Source organism: Tripterygium wilfordii, chromosome 7, assembly GCF_013401445.1.
Source record: "Tripterygium wilfordii isolate XIE 37 chromosome 7, ASM1340144v1, whole genome shotgun sequence".
In the NCBI taxonomy this organism is placed as follows: Eukaryota; Viridiplantae; Streptophyta; class Magnoliopsida; order Celastrales; family Celastraceae; genus Tripterygium; species Tripterygium wilfordii.
The window spans coordinates 14,786,556-14,806,420 of NC_052238.1; the positions used below are offsets into that span (position 1 = coordinate 14,786,556).

At 37.7% G+C, this 19,865-nt stretch overlaps 3 protein-coding genes and 2 pseudogenes across 6 annotated transcripts; 3 read left to right on the forward strand and 2 right to left on the reverse strand.

Annotated features, from left to right (window-relative positions):
• Positions 1–94: 94 nt before the first annotated feature.
• On the forward strand, positions 95–3,839 carry LOC120001289 (pentatricopeptide repeat-containing protein At2g15980). Of its 3 annotated transcripts, XM_038849537.1 has the most exons (4): positions 95–1,730; positions 1,819–2,072; positions 2,802–3,019; positions 3,105–3,839. In XM_038849537.1, exon 1 carries the CDS (start codon positions 169–171, stop codon positions 1,654–1,656), a length of 1,488 nt encoding a protein of 495 aa, XP_038705465.1. In that variant the 5' UTR covers positions 95–168; the 3' UTR covers positions 1,657–1,730; positions 1,819–2,072; positions 2,802–3,019; positions 3,105–3,839. The 3 variants fall into 3 exon arrangements, with proteins under 3 accessions (XP_038705465.1, XP_038705464.1, XP_038705466.1); XM_038849536.1 differs by having other exon boundaries at positions 2,802–3,839; XM_038849538.1 differs by having other exon boundaries at positions 1,819–1,842; positions 2,802–3,839.
• Positions 2,808–8,069, reverse strand: LOC120001291 (CASP-like protein 5C1). 2 transcript variants are annotated; one of them, XM_038849542.1, is made up of 4 exons: positions 7,931–8,069; positions 4,160–4,442; positions 3,122–3,254; positions 2,808–3,036 (listed from the first exon to the last, which is right to left on the reverse strand). In XM_038849542.1, the coding sequence occupies exons 2-4, from the start codon at positions 4,291–4,293 to the stop codon at positions 2,842–2,844; spliced, it is 462 nt and encodes a 153-aa protein (XP_038705470.1). In that variant the 5' UTR covers positions 4,294–4,442; positions 7,931–8,069; the 3' UTR covers positions 2,808–2,841. The 2 variants fall into 2 exon arrangements, with proteins under 2 accessions (XP_038705470.1, XP_038705469.1); XM_038849541.1 differs by having other exon boundaries at positions 4,160–4,412; positions 7,931–8,068.
• Positions 7,657–8,158, reverse strand: LOC120001292 (annotated as a pseudogene).
• Positions 8,159–8,597: 439 nt separating this feature from the next.
• On the forward strand, positions 8,598–10,549 carry LOC120001290 (RING-H2 finger protein ATL65). Its single transcript, XM_038849540.1, has one exon. The coding sequence runs from the start codon at positions 8,629–8,631 to the stop codon at positions 9,835–9,837; it is 1,209 nt and encodes a 402-aa protein (XP_038705468.1). The 5' UTR covers positions 8,598–8,628; the 3' UTR covers positions 9,838–10,549.
• A 476-nt stretch (positions 10,550–11,025) lies between these two features.
• On the forward strand, positions 11,026–17,751 carry LOC120002636 (annotated as a pseudogene).
• The last annotated feature ends 2,114 nt before the right edge of the window (positions 17,752–19,865 follow it).

Genomic DNA, 19,865 nt, shown 5'->3' on the forward strand with positions numbered 1-19,865 from the left:
AAATCATTGATAATTAAAAAAAAATATGAACAAATATTATATCTCTAAAATTAAATTTGGTCACGTGCCAAACAAACCCTAAAACAATGTCTCCGTCTCCCTGAGTCCTACCGTTGTGCGCGCGCAGATTACCGAGATACAAAATCCAAATCAAATGCGTTTCCTTCAATGTCGATTTTAATCCTCAATCGCATACGTCTGCATCGGCAAAATCCCAAACCCATCTTCCTCTCCTCCTACTCCTCCGCCCTCTCCCCTCCACCGTCCGACCTTCCCAACGACCCACTAATCTCTGACGTTGTTTCACTTCTTTCCCACCACCGCTCCAAGTCCCGATGGACCCATCTCCTGTCTCTCCTCCCTTCTTCAGGCATTACGCCCACCCACTTTTCTCAAATTGCACTCCATTTAAAATCCAATCCCCACCTTGCCCTCCGATTCTTCTTCTTCACTAAAAGTAAATGTATATGCAACCACAATCTGATATCGCTCTCCACCATCATTCACATCCTATCACGTGCCCGCCTCAAGACTCATGCTCAGTCCGTCATCCGGGATGCCATCATCCACGCTGCCCAATTGGAGTCCGACTCGTCAAAGTCTGCACCTTTGAAGGTATTTGAAACCCTCGTGAAAACTTACAGAGAGTGCGGGTCTGCTCCGTTTTTGTTTGATTTATTGATAAAATCGTGTTTGGATCTCAAAAAGATTGATGGGTCTATTATGATTATGAGGATGTTGAAGTCTAAAGGGATTAGCCCACAAGTAGGTACTTGTAATTCCCTGATTTTGGGGATTTCGAGGTGTAAGGGGGCTTGTGCTGGTTATGGTGTCTATTGTGAGGTTTTTGGTGTTGGAGATGACAGATTTGATGGCGAGGTTCGAAGGGTTACTAGAGTTAGGCCAAATGTGCAAACTTTCAATACATTAATGGAGTGTTTCTTTGCAGAAAGTGAATTTGACATGGTTGAGGAGATATGGGCCGAAATGGAGAAATCCGAATGTGTGGCTAATAGTTATAGTTATAGTATATTGATGTCAGTTTTTTGTGAGAAAAAGAAGATGAGAGAGGCAGAGAATTTGTGGAAAGAAATGAGACTTAAAATTGTGAAACCTGATGCTGTGGCTTATAATACTATAATTGGCGGGTTTTGCAAGGTTGGAGAGATTGAGAGAGCTGAGGAATTTCTGAGAGAGATGGGATTGGAAGGGCTACATAGTAGTTCTGTCACTTATGACCATCTTGTTAATGGGTATTGTGGAGTTGGAAACGTCGATTCAGCGATGCTTGTGTACAAAGATATGTGTAGGAAGGGTTTCAGGGCTGATCGTTGTACTATGGATGCCTTGATTGGAGGGTTATGTGACAATGGAAAAGTTGTTGAAGCCTTGGAGGTTATGAGGGTTGCCACTAGAGATGCTGGATTTTCCGCTACAGGAAAGAGTTATGAGTTGTTGATAAAGGCATTATGCAGAATGGGAAATATGGAGGAAGCACTGAAGCTTCAGGCGGAGATGGTTGGCAAAGGGTTTGGACCAAATTCGAGGATTTATGGTGGTTTTATCGAAGCGTATAGGAAGCTGGGAAACGTGGAAATGGAAGCAATGCTGAGGAAGGAAAGTTTTGCAGCTCAAGATCAACAAGAATATGGTTAGATACTTGATGTTTCAGGATCTGGACCTAACCCTTTGAGCTGTCATAGTCCCTTTTGAACAATTAAACAGATACGGTATGTCAATTTATGAAATGCAGCAACTTTTACTTTGATCATAATGTACTGGCCCTTTCCCTTAACTCTTTTTCTTTTGATATTGCAGGGGCATTAGATTTCAGAAATTAAGGTGAATTGCATGGACAACAAGACATATAGTTCCTGACTTCCTGTAGGTGGTGTGTCGAAGGTGCTCAGATGTAGCAACCTGCTCTGATCAGGGGCTGCCTCAATCGACGGTTTCTGCTGCTTGGCGAAGAGGAGGAACTATATGTCTTGTTATCCTGAATAAGGATGATAGTAAAAAATAGTCTATAGAATGAAAGAGTATTTCCTTCCCAACTGTTCGTTAATTTTGAGGTGGCCACCATTGATTGATGCTTTGTTATTATGACTTATATAGGATGCTGAGAGGAAGTCTGAGTTCTATATTCTTGGCTTTCGTTATGTGACATAAAAGTTGAACATAGATTTGCTACTTCTGATTCGTCAGTTTTTGTTATCATTGAATGTCTACCCTAATGAAAGGGATTTCTAAGTACAAGACAGGCAAGCAGAGTCTAGTTACTCTGGCATATGATATTGCTTTTCTTAAACTTTCCTTTGTCATCTGGTATTTGTTAAGAGCTGCTGTTGATACCTATTTATGTATCTGTACCACAATTTTACCGTTGGACTGTCAAAGGCATGGATGCGTTAAGGAGACAACACTGTGAATATAACTTTTAGATAGTCGCATCTTTACAGTTTGAAAGTTCATGGATAGTGGTGGAACTGTGTCGAATACTCTAGTTCATGAAGCACTATGAATATGAAAGTTCATTTTGGTGTAGTATGATGCAATACTTTAGGCCTTTAACCATAAGTGCAGTTTTTAAAGATAGGTAGCCTGTACTCTGTAGTTGGTGAAGGGCGAGATGATAGATGCCCAAAGAATTCTGTATTCACAATCTGGGTGGTTCTCATTTGATTGCTGGGGTTTCCTGCACTAATACATCTTTTGAAAAACCTTTACAATTAGCTTTCATATTATACTACTATTATGTCTTTGATTTTGTTCAGCTTTTGATAGTTTTGTAATGTTTACAGGAAAATCATCAGATCAAGGAAAGGCCGCAATCTTGGTATATCACAAAGAGGGGAGTAACCAAAGATTGAAAAGAGTTGAAGCCAAAGATAGAAACCAAGACAAGAAAGCCATAGCAGCTGAAATCTGATATCTGCTGCACAACTTTTGGGAGCAGTAAGGTCCATCGGCGTGAAGTAGGAGATCCACAACACTAGCAGTCGAGCATGCTGCAGCGAGTGTAAGAATGGATAATATCTGTGAAGAAATAGAATGATGTTTTCAGTCAGAAGAAGTTGATAACGAGTGGTACAATTGAATTGCAGAATTGCTCAATACTCACCCAATCTCCTGCCACAATTACAAGTAGTATTCCGGGTTGACGAATAGAGCATTTAACTAGGATGGAGTATCCATCCACTAATGCTAGAGTGAAACTCCATGGGATAACCAAACCCATCACTGTTGCCAGGTAGCTGAAACATTGAAGTGCACATAGAAGTCAAAGATGCATAAAGAACTTATCAAAAACCAGGTGCAGTGGAAGCAACGATGATGCAATCAACATTGACACTGAGGCAGAGTTATTGGAGTCTCAAGCTTTTGGTTCACAAATTTGGTCATCAACAGAAGTATCAGACAGAGTATGTGGAACAGCTATATACATGTGAAATGGACTGCAGAAAGGATACATGGCCAAAATATATCATTCAGCTGAGGTGATACATAAATTTGTCGAGTCTTGCCACAGACATGGTCTTTATATATAAAAGGGGTATGTGGCCAATAGCGGCAAGTTACTGTGGTGGAGAAAATTTGACAGTTGAGCAAGAACAATTATCTGTGTAATCAAAACTTCTTGTCAACATAAGCATTACTTAATGTCTCAACTAGTTTGCCACAGGAGCAGTGATAGCAAGTAGCAACCGCATGTGAGGTCCATGGGACTGCCTATTTAGACAATGAAAGATTACCAACCAACCTTGTTAACAGATCCTGTAAGAAAGCTTTGTGTTATGTATAGTCAATTATGGTTCCTGCTATGTCTCTGGTTCATATAATTTCTAGATACCAGATTGGCCTTGGACAGCCATGTCTCTGGTTTAGAGGCAACTTGGAGATTGAATTCCTATGAATGGCTTTCTAACATCAACCCTAATGGACAAGACTGATCAAATACAGGAATATCACATAATCATGTTGAAGTTGTGGCAAAAACATTGGCTTCAACCCTGAACCCTCCTTTCTCTGCTAATGATTAAGCTAACAATTTACAGTTTATGTAAATGAAACAATGCAATTTCTATCAATGATTGATAGAGTATAACAACAAGCACTTGTAGCTTAAATCAAATGGAAGAAAGATAGTAGAAATAGTTACCAGAAAGCAGTGTAGCCGTAGAACTGGACACCAAGAGACATAAAGAGAAGAGAAGCAGAGGAGAAAATGGTCTGGCCCAGTCTCAAGGAAAAGCTGGCTCTGGTTCCCAGGGAGCCAGGTACCTCCTCATCCATGGCCTTGTTCTGTTTCTTGAACTGATCATAAACCTCATCTTAACCCTTCACTTTTCAACTGCATATTACCCTCCACTGCCACCACAATTTGCAATTCTAGTACTTTGATTCTTAACTTCCTATGAATGGAAAGGCTTCAATTATGAAAACTGGCTTGAAAGAATAAACAAGAGTCTAATTAGCAGTAAGTTTTCAGGTAATGGAAGCTGGGACTTAACACAGAGAGAGAGAGAGAGAGAGTTTTGTGCTGTTTTTGTTGACGAATGAGAAATAAGAGCGTAGTGGTTTAATCATGTAGGATTTGACACTTGGTTTTCCTTTGCTCATGGGTGTCACGTTGTCATTGCAACCAACCACTGGGAGATTTCATTCGGATTTTGGGGAGTCACTTGGATGTTGCCTTTTCCTTAATATTTTTTCAACTATTGCCGTCATATATATATATATATACACACATACATTTTTGTCCTTTAAACATCCGATATAAGTCTAAACTCGAATCATTATACTCACGTGTAGAAATTCTTCCCTAATGACAGAATAAATTGAGACATTGAATCAAAGTTGAGCGCATGATCACAAAGATATAAATTACCTTATTTCTTTCGACATACTTTACTTCCTCTAGCTTTTTATCAAAACCTCAGGGAAGCCTTAAAAAATTGGGATAAGTTGCTTTCTATGTCATTTTTAACTAAAAAGAAAAATGAGAGGATTATAAATTAAGTGGGTGCTGCCTGCACTGCACAGAATAATGTTAAAAGTACTTTCCAATGTTGGAGGCATATACTACACTTAATTAACTCAAAAAAAAAACAGAAAGAATACCGCTTCTCAAACAAGGAAAAACAGTCAAAATTCATGAAGAGAAAAAGAAAAAAGGTGAATCAATGCTTTATATGAAGGGTTATTGGCATGCCACTTGTTATAACCTTATAGATTCCCTTGGTAATGGGAAAGTGATAGCATATGGACATTAGTGGTGATCCCACCTTCAATTTCTATATCATTATGATACACTATATTTATACCCTTTAATGACCTAATCTCTTCTCATGTACCAACAAAAGCATAGATGGAGATGGGGGTGTAATTCCAATCTCAAATGGGTTTTACTTGAATAAATGCTTACAACACCTTGAAGAAAAAAATAAATAAAGATGAAAGATTAAGTCTCACAAGAAGTAAAGGCAGAGATTATATTGGGGTAAATATTTTTTATACTTGAAGTTACACCATTTTCTCAATTCCATTCTTAAAATTTAAAATAGCTCGATTCTATTCTTAAAATTACAAAAAAAAAAACACCAATTGTGTTACGATTTCTACTTTCCGATTACGAGCACCGATACTTGGTCAGCTGCTCAAAAATTTCCCGATGGCCAGCTTTGTAAGTAGTGGTGCTCATAAGTCGGAAAGTGAAAATCGGAACATAATTGGATCGCTTTTGGGAACATTAAGTACACAATCAATAAATTTTAAGCTTTAAATATATAAACAAGGAAAGTGAAAATTGTAACACAATTGGATTGTTTTTTAGAACATTAAGGGCAAAATCAATAAATTTTAAGCTTTAAATATATAAACAAGAAAAACGGTGCAACTACAAGGATAGAGAATGGTTTAGCCGATTATATTTTAATACTACTCGATAAAACAGTCATTAAATACAGAACTACTAGCGGGACTCACATATTCAGTTGTGTCGGCAAGGAAGTGAGCTCTGATAGATAGTTGTGTTTTATGAAAAAGAACCAAAAAAAAAAAGAATTGCCTTTTTTTTTTACTATCACCATGGACGCTTGATTCGACCATGGCATAAGCCTGTAAGCAGACTTCTCCATTGCACACTCAATGTACATCATCTAGCATGATACCAAAGGTACTTGAAAGCCTCTACAGATTAACAACAAATTTCTAGGACACAATGAACCAAATGGGTACAATCTTTTCAGGGAAAGAAACTAATTATCCTGACTTGAAGCCTCTCTTCATGCATTCACTGCACCAGAAAGGCAACAAATATGAATAAATACCCAGGCAGCAGGCAATAGTTTGATAAAGCATCACATCATAAAGAGAAATCATTTTAGCGTATTATATTTACAAGTTTTTCTTCCATCTTTGATGTGTCGATCATGATGCAGGGGTCACAGTTGAAAACTCAAATCATGATTTTTGGGAAACCCTTAAAAAGGCTTGAAGTAGGAGCAATGGTGAGATGAAGGAATGATTTTTAAAAAACAACAGAAGGAATTTTGCATAAAACAAGTGATTTGAAGACTGTTTTTCACTTCTAGAGAGGATCATTGCAACAAGACATCACAACTATGCCATTGTTAACTGTTTCGCATAGAAGTACTACAGACCTTTTCAAGGGACCCTATGATACAATCTGAATCCCGAACACGGGGAGAACAACATAAAAGCGTAAAGGCTTACTCTCCCCATCAAGGCCAAGATGAGAATTGAAGGACTATTGACGAAACTCAACTGATTAAAAACAGTACCATGATTGTGTACTCATCATAAAAATACTGGCACAGAGACATAAAAAAATTTCATGCAACAACGTAATTCTGTATAACTTAGCAGTTTGAATAAAGAGATCATCTAAAAGCATAGAACCAAGTTGGTGACATAAATGATGTATGCAAGCAAAAACTAAGACAAAAAGTATTCCAGGGAAATTGAAATATAGATAAATTACTGATTGCCAACACCAAACTTCAAACCATATGCCCGTTCTTCAGCCATGTAATAATAAACATATGCGTACCGCAAAATAAAGAAATATTACTAGATTAAAAATAAATCAAATAATCTACTGCAGCTACTTTCACATGGTTATTTCAGAGGCTCTGCACTTATTTGACAAGAATGTCCTGGCTAGGCTAGGAAACGAAATGCACAACTTATATAAGCACTAAACAACCCATATGAGATCAAAATGATGATCATCATCATCATTTGATGATTATTCAAGATTCTTATGACAGGAGTACAGGACACTACAAAAATACCACCCTTAGGGATAATGAATGAACAGAACGGAGATATAAACAGAATCTCCAATGGACACAGCTAATGTGGCTCAAAAGATCAGCAAATCAGCTGATTGTATTTCGTTTTTTACCTCATGACAATCCTACGAAACATCAACAGTTTTTCTGCAATAGCCCCCTAATTATAGGGTTTATAAATTTGAAGTCACTATGAGATCCTACATAGTAATCTTGTTACTCTTGGATGCATTGGCAAAAACTCAATACAGGGAAACCTAAATGCATCCATCTCAATGATTCTACAACAACAATTAACAATAAATATTCACTGGCATACCCCGAAACAAAGATCGAACAAAATCCAAAATGAACAAAGAATCATGTGAACGAGAAAGCGATAATGTACAAAGCAGATACATATTTGCTAATATACACGACTACGCAAAGGGAAAACCCGGAACCCACTTCATAACTTGCTCTTGGAGACGAGCATTCCTTGAAAACCCTAACTTGAAGCAACAAACAATTACCCAGCAAAACCCACAAACACAGATTAAAAAGACCGAACTCTACGGTTCAATTACGAATCGCATAGAAAAAAAATGGAATTTAAATTTATACTCAAAATTTACCTAACGAAGAGAATGAGGAGTGAATCTAAAACTCAAGCTTGAGCTCCTCTTCGCTATCAGAGAGGTAGTGAAGGACGTAAGGGGTAACACGAATGACGGCGACTCACGCCCCGAAAATCGTCAGATGGGTCAGATGGACTTTAAGCTGCTTCAAGGCCACTGCCTTGTCTGGTTTCCTCATGAACATCCCCCTAGACGGAAACATGATTGATCGATCTATTCTTCTCACCAATACTATTACAGGCTTTACTGCTAAAACCAACCCTGGAGGTTTATGGTGCTGGTGCTGCTGCTGGGGCTCGGGTTTTAGAGTCAATCAAGAAATAACGGGCTATATCTGATCAAGCCCATTATCCAAGGCCCAAAGGCCTATAACAAGCCCATCTAGTAAGCTTAAATTCAGATGCAACAATTTTTAGTTGACTAAGCAAGACTAGTGCTCGAGTAAAATGAAGTGGATGTAGCATTCATCGTAAAGCAAAGGGTGCCTCCCGCAGAGAATAACACCCATGTGCCCTTAAATTCTTCAATGTTGACGTGTCACGCACCGGCCACTACCTCGAAAAATCGTTACGAAGAAAACACGCCCACACAGTCAACCACTGCAATAAACCCACACACAAACAGACGCATAAACCCAAACCTTCCCAGACCAACACGTTGGCACAATCTTCAGTCTTCACACCATCACCGCCACCATGATGATCGCCGTGCCGCCTGCTCTACCTCCATCTCCTCAGGCACAATTGGCGCCTTCTCACCACCATCACAACCACAACCACCATCACCAATCATCACAATCGTTGACGTCATCCACACAATCACCACCACCGTCCAAGGTTCCAATCGATTTCAGTCCTCCTTTGATTGCCATCGTGGTTATAGTGGCTACCGCGTTTATACTAGTCACATGCTCACGACTTCTATCACGCCACCTCCTCCGTCTCCTAAGGAAATGGCGTCAGTGGAGACGTCGCCGACGACGGCTACGGCGATTCCTTCCCTCATCCAACGGTGATCTCGACTCTCCGCCTCCTTTTAGCTCTCCGTCGTTCTTTGACACAGCCGATGGATTTTATGTGTATTCGCCTTACGGACTCGATGATTCCGCCATTAAAAGCATTCCTCTCTCAGTCTACACTGCCAAAGCCGCTTCTAACAGAATCAAAGATTGTGCTGTTTGTTTGCTTGAATTTGAAGATGACGATTACGTCCGTACACTTCCTGTTTGTTATCATGCGTTTCATGTTGACTGCATCGATATTTGGCTTAGGTCGCACGCGAATTGCCCTCTCTGCAGAGCCGGAATTTTTCGCCCGGAGTCTCCGTTCATTCCTCTCATGGCGGCAAGGATTCGACCAAGTCTGGATGACGCGATTCTACGACGCATTGCTCTAGAAACTATAACGGAACCTCCTGCGCCTCAGTCAGGGTCGACAACAACAGTACCGGAGATCACGCCCTGCATTGAGGAACCGTCGCCAGCCAGAGTCAACAATTTGGAGGAGAGGTTTCATGGACATCATATGTTGTTGAAGCGATCTTACTCGTTTGGATTCGAACGGAGCTTGCCTTCGGAGAGGATGGTGATGGAGCCAGCGACGACGTCACCGTGGCGTTTCAGAAGAGGATCAGGAAACTTCTGGAGCAAGCGACCATCGCCTTTCGGATCATTATCAAAACCTAGAGTATTCTCTTTCCGCTACTACAGAGGAATCAAATCACCATTCATTCGGCGGCGAGGGTTTTTCCCTCTTTCGGAGCGATTCTCCGGATCTTCAAGACGGAGCAAGTCAATGACCAGTCCGATGTTCCTTCGATCAGCAGCCTCGGCTTTCTCATCGAGCCGGCTAAGGTGCGGGGATCCAGAGGCGCTGCTTTCGCCGGAGCGATTAAACAGGAGATAAAAAAAATTGAGAATAAAAACGTGATGTGACACGTGGCGGAGGTGACGGCGACGAGAGATGGGGCAATTAATACGGTTGGCCTGGGTAAAGGATAGTTAATGAGAGAATTGATGGCAGCGGAAATTGGTCCGGCAAGTTTGTGGGGAGTCATTAATTGGAGTTGGAGACGACAATTAATGTGAAAATTGACGACTCGAGTAAATCGCTCTCTCTACGTTACGTTTACATAGAGAGCTCTCTCTCTCCCTGTGCAGTGGTCCGTGGAAGCTCATAAATGCCTCTGTTTTTGGGGTTTAAATTATAACTCGTTTGGGTTTTTGAGTGGGTTCGGTTAGGTTAGGGCCCATGGTTCAGAGTCAAATTCACCTTATATGGTTAGAGCACTTGCGATGGTGTTATTTTGTCTGGGTCAATAAATATGTATGGGGTTTTGTGTTTTGCTGATGTGGTTGTATTGGGTTTTATGTTTTGCTGGTGTGGTTGTTTTGAAAAATTGTGTTTTGGTGTAGTTTTATTGTGGACGATATGGAGGGAATGAGAATTTGTTGGCCTCCATGTTGGGTGGGAAGGAAAAATGTATAGTAATTTGTATTTTGTTGATGTGGCTATATTGAGAGATGTGTTTTGTTAATGTGGTTGTATAGAGATACGTGTTTGACTTGACTTTTTATGTAATAGAAATGGGACTCAATCTTAATTTTTGTTGGCTCAACAAATTGTTCCCATTGTAATTGTTATTAGCTCCACCGAGACACCACCCCCCTTGATTGGCTGGGGAGAGCCAAAATGGCGCAACAGATATGGATCATATTATTATTATTATTACTTCCTCTATGCTCTATTAGACTATATTACTTGTTTGTGTATAGTTGACTTTCAGCTTTTGAAATAAAGAAAGAAAGAGAGGACCTTAAAGTCATAAACATGCAGTGTCAGAAACATCATGTGCTTTAATTAATGGGGCTGAGTCAGATGGTCTTGACTTGCTATGGCCGAGTTTCTTTATGGCTTGAACCAAGTTCATCCGCTACTACTACGCAGTACGCATTCCTGCATTAATTACCTCTCTCTAAAATAGTGAGCTGGGCTTAGATTGATTCTAAAGTGGGCTTACATGCTCCAAGCCCATGTTAACATAAATAAGCCCACGACCACGACGCGGCCAACTAGCACTTTAAATCCACGGTAATGAAAGTCGGTTTCTGCATGGGGGCGCGTGGAAACAGGACAAGAAATCCCTTTAAAGCGGCTGTACTTTAGAAGGCTGAAAATAGCCAACGGAAACCAAAGCAAGACAACCCCACCACACACTATTTGACTTTAAAAATGGTTTTTGATGGATTTGACAAAGACGGCATTTTTCATTGCTGCTTTAATTTTTATTATTTAAGAACCGAAAATGTAGTTGGGAATGTAATTACTAATTAAGATGATGCACTAATTGGGTTCACAAATTATCTCAAATACTCTTAGGAGTAGAAGATCAACTAATATGGAAATCACCTCTTGTTGGTGAATCTCTTGGGCCAAAACGTATAGATTCAAGATGTCTTGAGTTCGATTCTCACTAGAATCAATACTATCGTATTCACACGTTGGGCTTTGACTCAACTTGTCTTTGTCATCAGGTGACAAACTCCCGTGCACCCGAGCCTAAATACTCGAGTTTAAACCAAAAAAACAACATTAGTATGAAATGATTTAGCATTAAAAAAAACAACTAATATGAAGATCTGGGTTGAACAACCGTACACCAATTAGAGATTTGTTTTTGATAATCATAGTACAAAAAGCAAGCAATGAGTGTTAAACTAATTGACAGCACATTCAACCAACTGTCCATCAACTATTCAACCATCATAAAATTAAAATTAAAAAAAATAAAAAGGAAAATAAAATCCCTATTCTTTCTTGTACAGACATGGAACTATTTAATGCAGCTCAATCAATTCCGCCACCCTCACGAATCTCTCTGCCACCCATAACCACCACAAGTGTTTAATTCTAGCACCTAATTTTTATCAGAAGCCCTTCTTCAATTTCATTGTCTAATAACTGAGTCTCTGAGTCAGAGAATCTTGAGGAAGATAACCTTTTTAGTTTATTGTTTATTATATTGTAATAAAAATTTTAATAAATAATTTTAAAATGGAAGAGGGAAAAAAATGTGATTTTAATTTGGATAAAAAAAATGATGCAATTTATCATCCATTATTCGATAATACAAAATATTTTAAAAAAAAATCTAAAAAGGTTATTGGCTGTGGCCCATGCAGGTCTCGAACAGGTCTCGAACCTGCGACCTTCGCGTTATTAGCACGACGCTCTAACCAGCTGAGCTAATAGGCCGCTTTTGTCCATTCAATAGCTCATATTAATAAGACAGAAAATAACACAAAAAAGTTGGCGTAACTAAAAGTTCATTGATAGATGCAACCGACCTTTTCTTCTAATTCCTGCTCTTTGGGTGCAGCGATTCCGCAAAAAAAGTCCCCATGAGCGCACGCTCGGCCGACGTCAAGTCACCGATTCAAAGGTGCTTTGAAATATCATGCTTCTTTTGATTTCAGTTTTATGAATTTAGTTCTTCACTGGGTAATTTACTAGTTGGTAGCTAGCTTTATATCTAATGTAGCTCTCATGGTACAAAAGCTGAAAAGCTTTTAAGAAAATGAAGTACTAACAAAATTCAACTGAATTAGCAGGTGGGTCCTTATGAATGGCTCACATATCAGGAGGTTTATGAATATTCCCTGCGAATTGGCTCTGCCATTAGCAGCCGTTGTGTTGAGCTAGTAAGTAAAGCAAATTGTGCAAGTTTACATTTTTATTTTGTCAAACTGGAAGACGTGGTCTTGTTTTTCAGTTTCTTTAGCTTAATAATGTGAATGATTGACATGGGATTAATGGGATGTGGTGTTTATAGGGAAGCCGTTGTGGGATTTATGGCTCCAATTGCCCCGAGTGGATAATTGCAATGCGGGTGAATTTATTGTGTTCCTACTTGATTTGTTTGATATTCATATCCACTAAAATCAATTGCGTGCCAAATAAAATGCATACTTGTGCTTGTCATTGTTGTGACAAATTTGGAGTGCACTTTTTTGCTTGAGCAATCAATAGTTCTTGTTCTTAAGCTTCCTCCAGATAGCAAGTCAAATTCTTTATCACTGATTGCTAGTAACTAGGAACATGCTTTCTCATCGGATGCCATCTTTGAGCCAAACTATGGTACTGAAGTCTCTGGATTATGACTTGATCTCTGCATTACTCATGTAATAACATATAGGCGCCTTTTCCTTGCAATTCGATCTGGTTTAACTTTTTTGCACTGAATTGATATCTTGTTTGGTACTTTGCAGGCGTGTTGCAGCCAGTCTATGACTTCTGTACCTCTGTATGATACCCTTGGTATAGTATAGTATCTTTTATGCTTTCAGAGTCTCTGGTTGCTTAGTTTACTGTATTGTGGTCTCCTGTGCTAATTTTTTTTCAAATTTCTTTCGCCACTAATACATTGTTGGTCGATGAACTATCCTGATTGTCTAAGTCTAAATTTTTGTGTTTTCATTTGCAGGTGCCCATGCAGTGGAGTTCATTATCAACCATGCTGAAGTTTCAATAGCATTTGTTCAAGAGAATAAGATCCTTTCGGTGTGTACATTTCTTATTCAGAAATAAGCAACATTATATTTTGTTTTGCAACTAGTCCTCGTAAGCTGAGCATTAATTAGTTTGAAATATATATAACTCTCTCCTTGATTTTGTCAGTGCTTACAATTTAGAACACTTTATGTTAAGTCTTACTCTCTGTATCCTGTCAATTGTATTATTCCATTAGCGAAACTGTACCTTTGATGTCAGCCATGTATTTTGTATCTATAGATTTTCTTTATAACTTATCCCTTCACTGTCTCAGTGACTTAATTTAGTGCCTCATAAGTAAATAATGGGCTCTTTTTTTTATTCTTTTCGGTTCACCCTGAGTTCTCAATATTTATGCAGATTCTGTCTACCCTTCCGAGATGTTCTGCAAATCTAAAAAGTAGGTCAAAAATTGTATTTCCTGTTTATAAATCTTGAAATTGAGATGTGGAATATCAACAGTGGTAACTAAACTGTTAATATACTTTTCTCAGCTATTGTCAGCTTTTCGCATATATCTGAAATGCAAAAGAAGGAAGCCGAAGAATTCAGTGTATCTTGCTTTTCATGGGAGGAATTTTGTCATTTGGTAAACTTTTCATTCTTTCATCGCAGTTGGTACGATGATGACTGGTGTAACTTTTTTCTCTCTACACAACGGAAGCTTGTCTTACCCATGCATCTCTGTTTGATTGTTCATTAAATTTATTTTGGGCATGGTACCAATTTGGGACTCTCATCCTGTTATGTATTTTTCATCAGGGAGTTCTAGATTGTGAGCTACCTCCAAAACAGAAGACTGACATTTGCAAAATAATGTATACAATTGGAACAACGGGAGAACCGAAAGGTGTCATTCTTACTAATGGGGCTATTATGGCAGAAGTATTGTCTGTGGACGATCTACTCTTTCTTACAGACACTGTGGTTAGTGTCCATGCGTAGAATATGTTCTGACTGCATGGGTTTGATTTATTTTCCGGGGGTCTAAGATATGAACTTTTCAAAAGCATAGAGTGAAATAATTAGGCATTGATCTGTGGTTAGAGACTTAGAGGTCCTCCTCAATTATTTTTGTGTCCATAATCTTACAATAGTTTGTGGTTGAGAAATCATTATAGACTCTCATCGCATAAATCTGAACATATGGGTACATGGGTTGACAGGGTTGTCCATGTTATAGATCACTTTAAAGTGAACCATACTAGTAATTAACAGAAGAACTAGGGAGGGAATGGTACAGAACAGATTGTGGAATTCATCATTTCCCCACTTTTTACAATGCTGCTCAGTCTATGTTACCTTTGTTGGAATACGTTGGGGCAAGCTTACTGATGTAGAATTTATTTTTTGCCTCAGGCTTCTGAAGAAGACTCATACTTCTCTTTTCTTCCTCTGGCCTATGTATTTGATCAAATAATGGAGTTATACCGTATGTACAGAGGCTCCTCAATAGGATTTTGGCGAGGAGTAAGATTCGGAATCATTTTTTCCAATTTTTTTTCTATTTGAATGTCTCCTGAGGTTTCTCTTGTTTTCTTCTTTCAGGATGTGCGATACTTAATGGAGGACATTGCGATACTTAATGGAGGACATTCAGGAACTAAAGCCAAGTATATTTTGCGGGGTTCCTAGAGTATATGACCGTACATATCCTGGTATGGTAAAAGATGACAATATGGATACTACAGTTCTTATTCAACGTCTTTTGGTAACATTTGTTATCTTTTTATGTTAAGGTATATCTACTAAAATTTCCTCTGGAGGTGTATTGAAGAACAAGTTGTTTCAATTTGCATACAACTAGTAAGTCATACTGTAAATCCCTTCATTTATTTATTTCATTTTTTTTTGTTTTACTTTCTTTCCTATCCCTTCTCCTTGCTGTTAATGGAAAAGCCATTGGCAGTAAGTTGCAAAATCTGGAGAAGGGACTTCCACAAGACAAAGCTGCTCCACTTTTTGACAGGCTTGTCTTTGATAAGGTCAGTAATTTTATTAAATGTACGTAGTGATATTGTTTCTCCATTCTAAACTGTGACAATATTGATAGATAAAACAAGCCCCGGGGGGATGAATCCGAATCTTGTTATCTGGTGCAGTGTCATTGCCTAAACATGTTGAGGAATTTTTGAGGTCACCAGCTGCTCCACATTATCACAAGGATATCGTACAGTTTATTTAGGTTACTGCTTGAGACATCTGATTGTGATGGCCTTTCATTTTCATAGTAATCTCGATTTAAAAGTTCATATCCATATCTTTGCGTAGATCAAGTCAAGTTATTTCAGAAAACATCATCATTGAAATAGTGCCTTCAATGATTATAGGGGGAGTCATGCATTTTTGTTTTACATGCTTGTATGGGGTGCCCTTAACTTGTTTTCATACAGAAACATAGCACAAATCATAAATTGTTACAGCTATTCACCCCTGATATGCTTAAATTGATAGGTCTTACGGAAAGTTGTGGTGGGTGTTTTACATCCATAGCCAATGTGCTTTCCATGATGGGAACTGTTGGGATCCCCGTCACAACCATTGAGGCAAGGCTTGAGTCAGTGCCAGAGATGGGGTATGATGCACTCGGCAGTGTGCCGCATGGAGAGATTTGCCTGAGGGGGAAAACGTTATTCTCTGGATACTACAAGCGAGAAGATCTTACTAAAGAAGCCTTTGTTGATCGTGGTTTCATACAGGTAAAAACCTCTTCTTAATCAATGAAGAATCTAAGATTTTTTTTTGAAATCGAAGGGAACACTGGCTTTAAAGGCTCTGTTTGGATCTTCTCTATGACCAGTTTATTTGTACACAATGGAATTTTCAGCATTGCACATGAATTGATCAATATATTGGTGCAAGTTACCTGTTGGATTAAAAAGGACTTGAGGGTTAACATGCCATTCTTCATTATGTCTTTGAGAACTGAAGTTATGGATTAAAAAGGATTTTGAAGTTCAAGAAACAAAAATCAACTTCTTGGCTAAAGCCTCGGCATTTCAAGATATTATCAATAAGTTGTCTGGTATGTTTAAGATTCAGGAAATCAATTTGGTATTTTTGAACAAATTGTCCTCAATTTTCCTCTGCATATTTGCTGCATATATTTTAAATGTCAGCAGGATAAATGAATGCCCTTATCTAACCGTGTCGCAGGCGATATTGGAGAATGGCAGCCGGATGGAGCAATGAAAATCATTGACAGGAAGAAGAATATATGTAAGCTGTCTCAAGGTGATCGAATACATTGCGGTGGAGAACCTTGAAAGCACATATTCGCGGTGTCCTCTTATCACATCGGTATGTTATCTCTGTTGCATCAATAATGGCATATCAGATAAGTGAAGTCAACCCCAGAAAGGATTTTCTTCATTTTCCCCTAAAATAATTGATTCTTGAATAGATAGATTGCCTAAATACTGATTGTCTCAGACCTCTGAACATGTTCTTATCATCCAAATTCCCTTCTAATTCACCGGTGAACAGATTTGGGTCTATGGGAACAGTTTTGAATCGTTTCTTGTTGCTGTTGCGGTCCCTGACAAGAAAGCTCTCGAGGATTGGGCAGTGAACCATAGTTTGACCGATGATTTCATTTCACTGTGCAATTATGGGAAGGCAAGAAAATATATTTTGGATGAAATCAATAGCATTGGTCAGAAACACCAAGTATGTGCATAATAAATATTTCCTCTTTCTTTCAATCGCATACTTTTACTTTTCTCATTCTAACTTGAAAGACATTCACAGCTTAGAGGATTCGAGACGTTAAAAGCTGCTCATTTGGATCCAATTCCCTTTGACATGGAGAGGGATCTGATTACTCCAACATTTAAACTGAAAAGGCCACAGCTGCTTAAATATTACACTTAAGTCGTGTAAATGCCTTGGCCTTTGTTTTGACGCACAATGCTGATACTATTTGCAGGAATGCATTGATAAGCTCTATAGTGAAGCAAAGGAATCAAAGGCGTAATAAGATGTCGATACCACAATCTGATTGTTGCTCAAAACTTTCATTCATTTTGTTGTATATCGTTACGCGAGAACTATAACGACAAATATATATACTATTACCTAAGTAGTGTGTTGAAGCTGTTCCTCTGATGTCTGTAAGATAAATAATGTCGCAGGTACATTGTAATTGATATGTCAGTGTATGTAGTTCGTCTGGTAGCTCCTCCATGTAATTTGTATATATATATGAACCAAAGTCATTGATGTGTGGAAGAAGGCCAACTGAAGGGCACTAAGACCGGCTCATGTTGCAGTAAGATTTTGTCACTGGCCGCTCTCCATGCTTAATGCATGGTCCATTTGAACAAGAACAAAGCCAAGTGTCCACGCACCACCATTGCATATTGCTCTAGTTTCTTACATTTTCTGGAAAGTGTATTTGCTTCTTCACTAGCCATCATCTTTTCATGCCAATAATGAATCCAAACAAAAAACAGAGAGTAATAATGGGAAACATGCATGTATATATATATAAGGAGATTCCGATGATGACTAATGATTTTTTTTTATGAAAGAGGAACTGCATGCAATTTATGAATGTAGACATGCATACATACATGTATTATTAATTGCATGCATACGTACATGTATTATTAATACTTGATTGCAATCTTTTGAGGCCATCATCAGTGCTACTACTACTTGAATTGCCTAACTTTTCAACGTATATGTGTGTGTGTGTATATATATATATGACAATACACATACATACATATTTTACCTACTTCTAAAATACATACATACATACATACATACACTAAGAATGGAAATCTTTTGAGGTCAATATTTGTTTGGTTGGTCGGCATATCCAGGCCACGCGTGTGGATGTTTGATGATCACCAGACAATCTTTATTAAATCTGAAATATAATTTATTTATTTTTTTTCAACACAAATTTTGTCAAGTGTCACCACTGCATTTATTTGTTTAACATATATATAAATAATTAGTTTTTCTTCTCAAATTTGGCTAACTAATCCTGTTCCCCGATACTAAAGATATTGCTTATGTAATGCTGCCGGCTAACCCAAAAAATTGAGATAATACAATTAATTTACTTGGAGAAATCTCAAAACTTAATTAATTAATTACTCATGCTAATGTGTAATTCTATGATTTAACAAAGCAATTACAACATATCTCCGATAAAATAAGAATCAACACCTGTCCTAATTAAGTATATATTGCTGCTTCAAATTCAACTCTTTTTTTTCTTTTTTTTAATTTATTGCTTGTTAAATCTGCTTATGCAATCTTGCCAAGCTAATAGGGTTTTGATCGTGACTAAATTATGTTCTAAGTACTATTAATGCTTACATGTTTGAGGATTAGCCAACAAGCTATTGAGATGCAATAGTTAAGGTGCTTCCACTTAATTAACATATATATATATATATATATATATATATATATATATATTCCTATGAATGTATATATAATATGTAGTTTTGGTGGAAATGAACTCTTTAATTTGAGCCACTCTTGTTGTTTGCCCTAACAAGAGAGTTTTGACTTTGAACAGTTTACTTGGGGCAAAATGTGTTTGATTTGCAATCAATAAATTATTTATATCTAGTGAGAGAGTATAGCTCAGGAGTGGATGTTTATCAATTGTAGACTCCACTCTTTTTTTAATAAGTGGATTTCACTTGTTATTTCACTTTTTAGAGCTGCTCAAAAAGCGGAGACCGTAACTTTATAAGTTATCAATCTTCGCATATGAGCAATGGTATATATAAATATGACAATAACATTTTGAATATATGAGCAATGGTACATATAAAATATTTTTTAAAAAATTTGGAAAAAATATATTATCGTACACTTTTCATGTTGAATTTGATTTTTGTTTCCAACAAAAAATATGTGGTTGAATTCGTAAGACCGATCAAAACATAAATATATTTTTTCCAAATTTTTTAAAAAATATTTTGACCCCTAAAAGTTAGGATCTCATTCTAGGACCTCATGAGAGAATTCCTCTCTCTCTATATATATATATAAAATCATTGAATTACAATATATTTTTTCATGTTTTGAGAGGCCAACGTACACTTGTAAGAGGTCTTAATTTGTAGGCTATAATTTATATATAGTGTATATATATTAACATTACTTTTTCTTTCCTAAGGAAAAAATTCAATGATAAGATTTGGGTTGATCTATAAAAATATGGTCAATACCTGTTTGGTCTGAGAGAAAATGTGTTGGCATGCTCATTTTGTGGCCACATACATGAATATCATGAGTTTCTTAATTTCTTTAAGAGATCATCATCTTCAGTTGACTTCTTTTTAATACCCAATTTTTTGCTTTTCTATTATATCCAAGATCAGGAATTTTAATTTTTTAATTAGCAATCATTA

What these genes read in the sequence shown, in the direction of transcription:
- LOC120001289 (XM_038849536.1), top strand. Translation starts at nt 169, where the DNA reads ATGTCGATTTTAATCCTCAATCGCATACGTCTGCATCGGCAAAATCCC.
- LOC120001291 (XM_038849542.1), bottom strand. Translation starts at nt 4,293, where the DNA reads ATGGATGAGGAGGTACCTGGCTCCCTGGGAACCAGAGCCAGCTTTTCC. An exon ending in TACGGCTACACTGCTTTCTG is followed by an intron (nt 3,255 to 4,159) that starts GTAACTATTTCT and finishes TCAATGTTTCAG; the next exon opens with CTACCTGGCAACAGTGATGG. An exon ending in TAATTGTGGCAGGAGATTGG is followed by an intron (nt 3,037 to 3,121) that starts GTGAGTATTGAG and finishes ATTTCTTCACAG; the next exon opens with ATATTATCCATTCTTACACT.
- LOC120001290 (XM_038849540.1), top strand. Translation starts at nt 8,629, where the DNA reads ATGATGATCGCCGTGCCGCCTGCTCTACCTCCATCTCCTCAGGCACAA.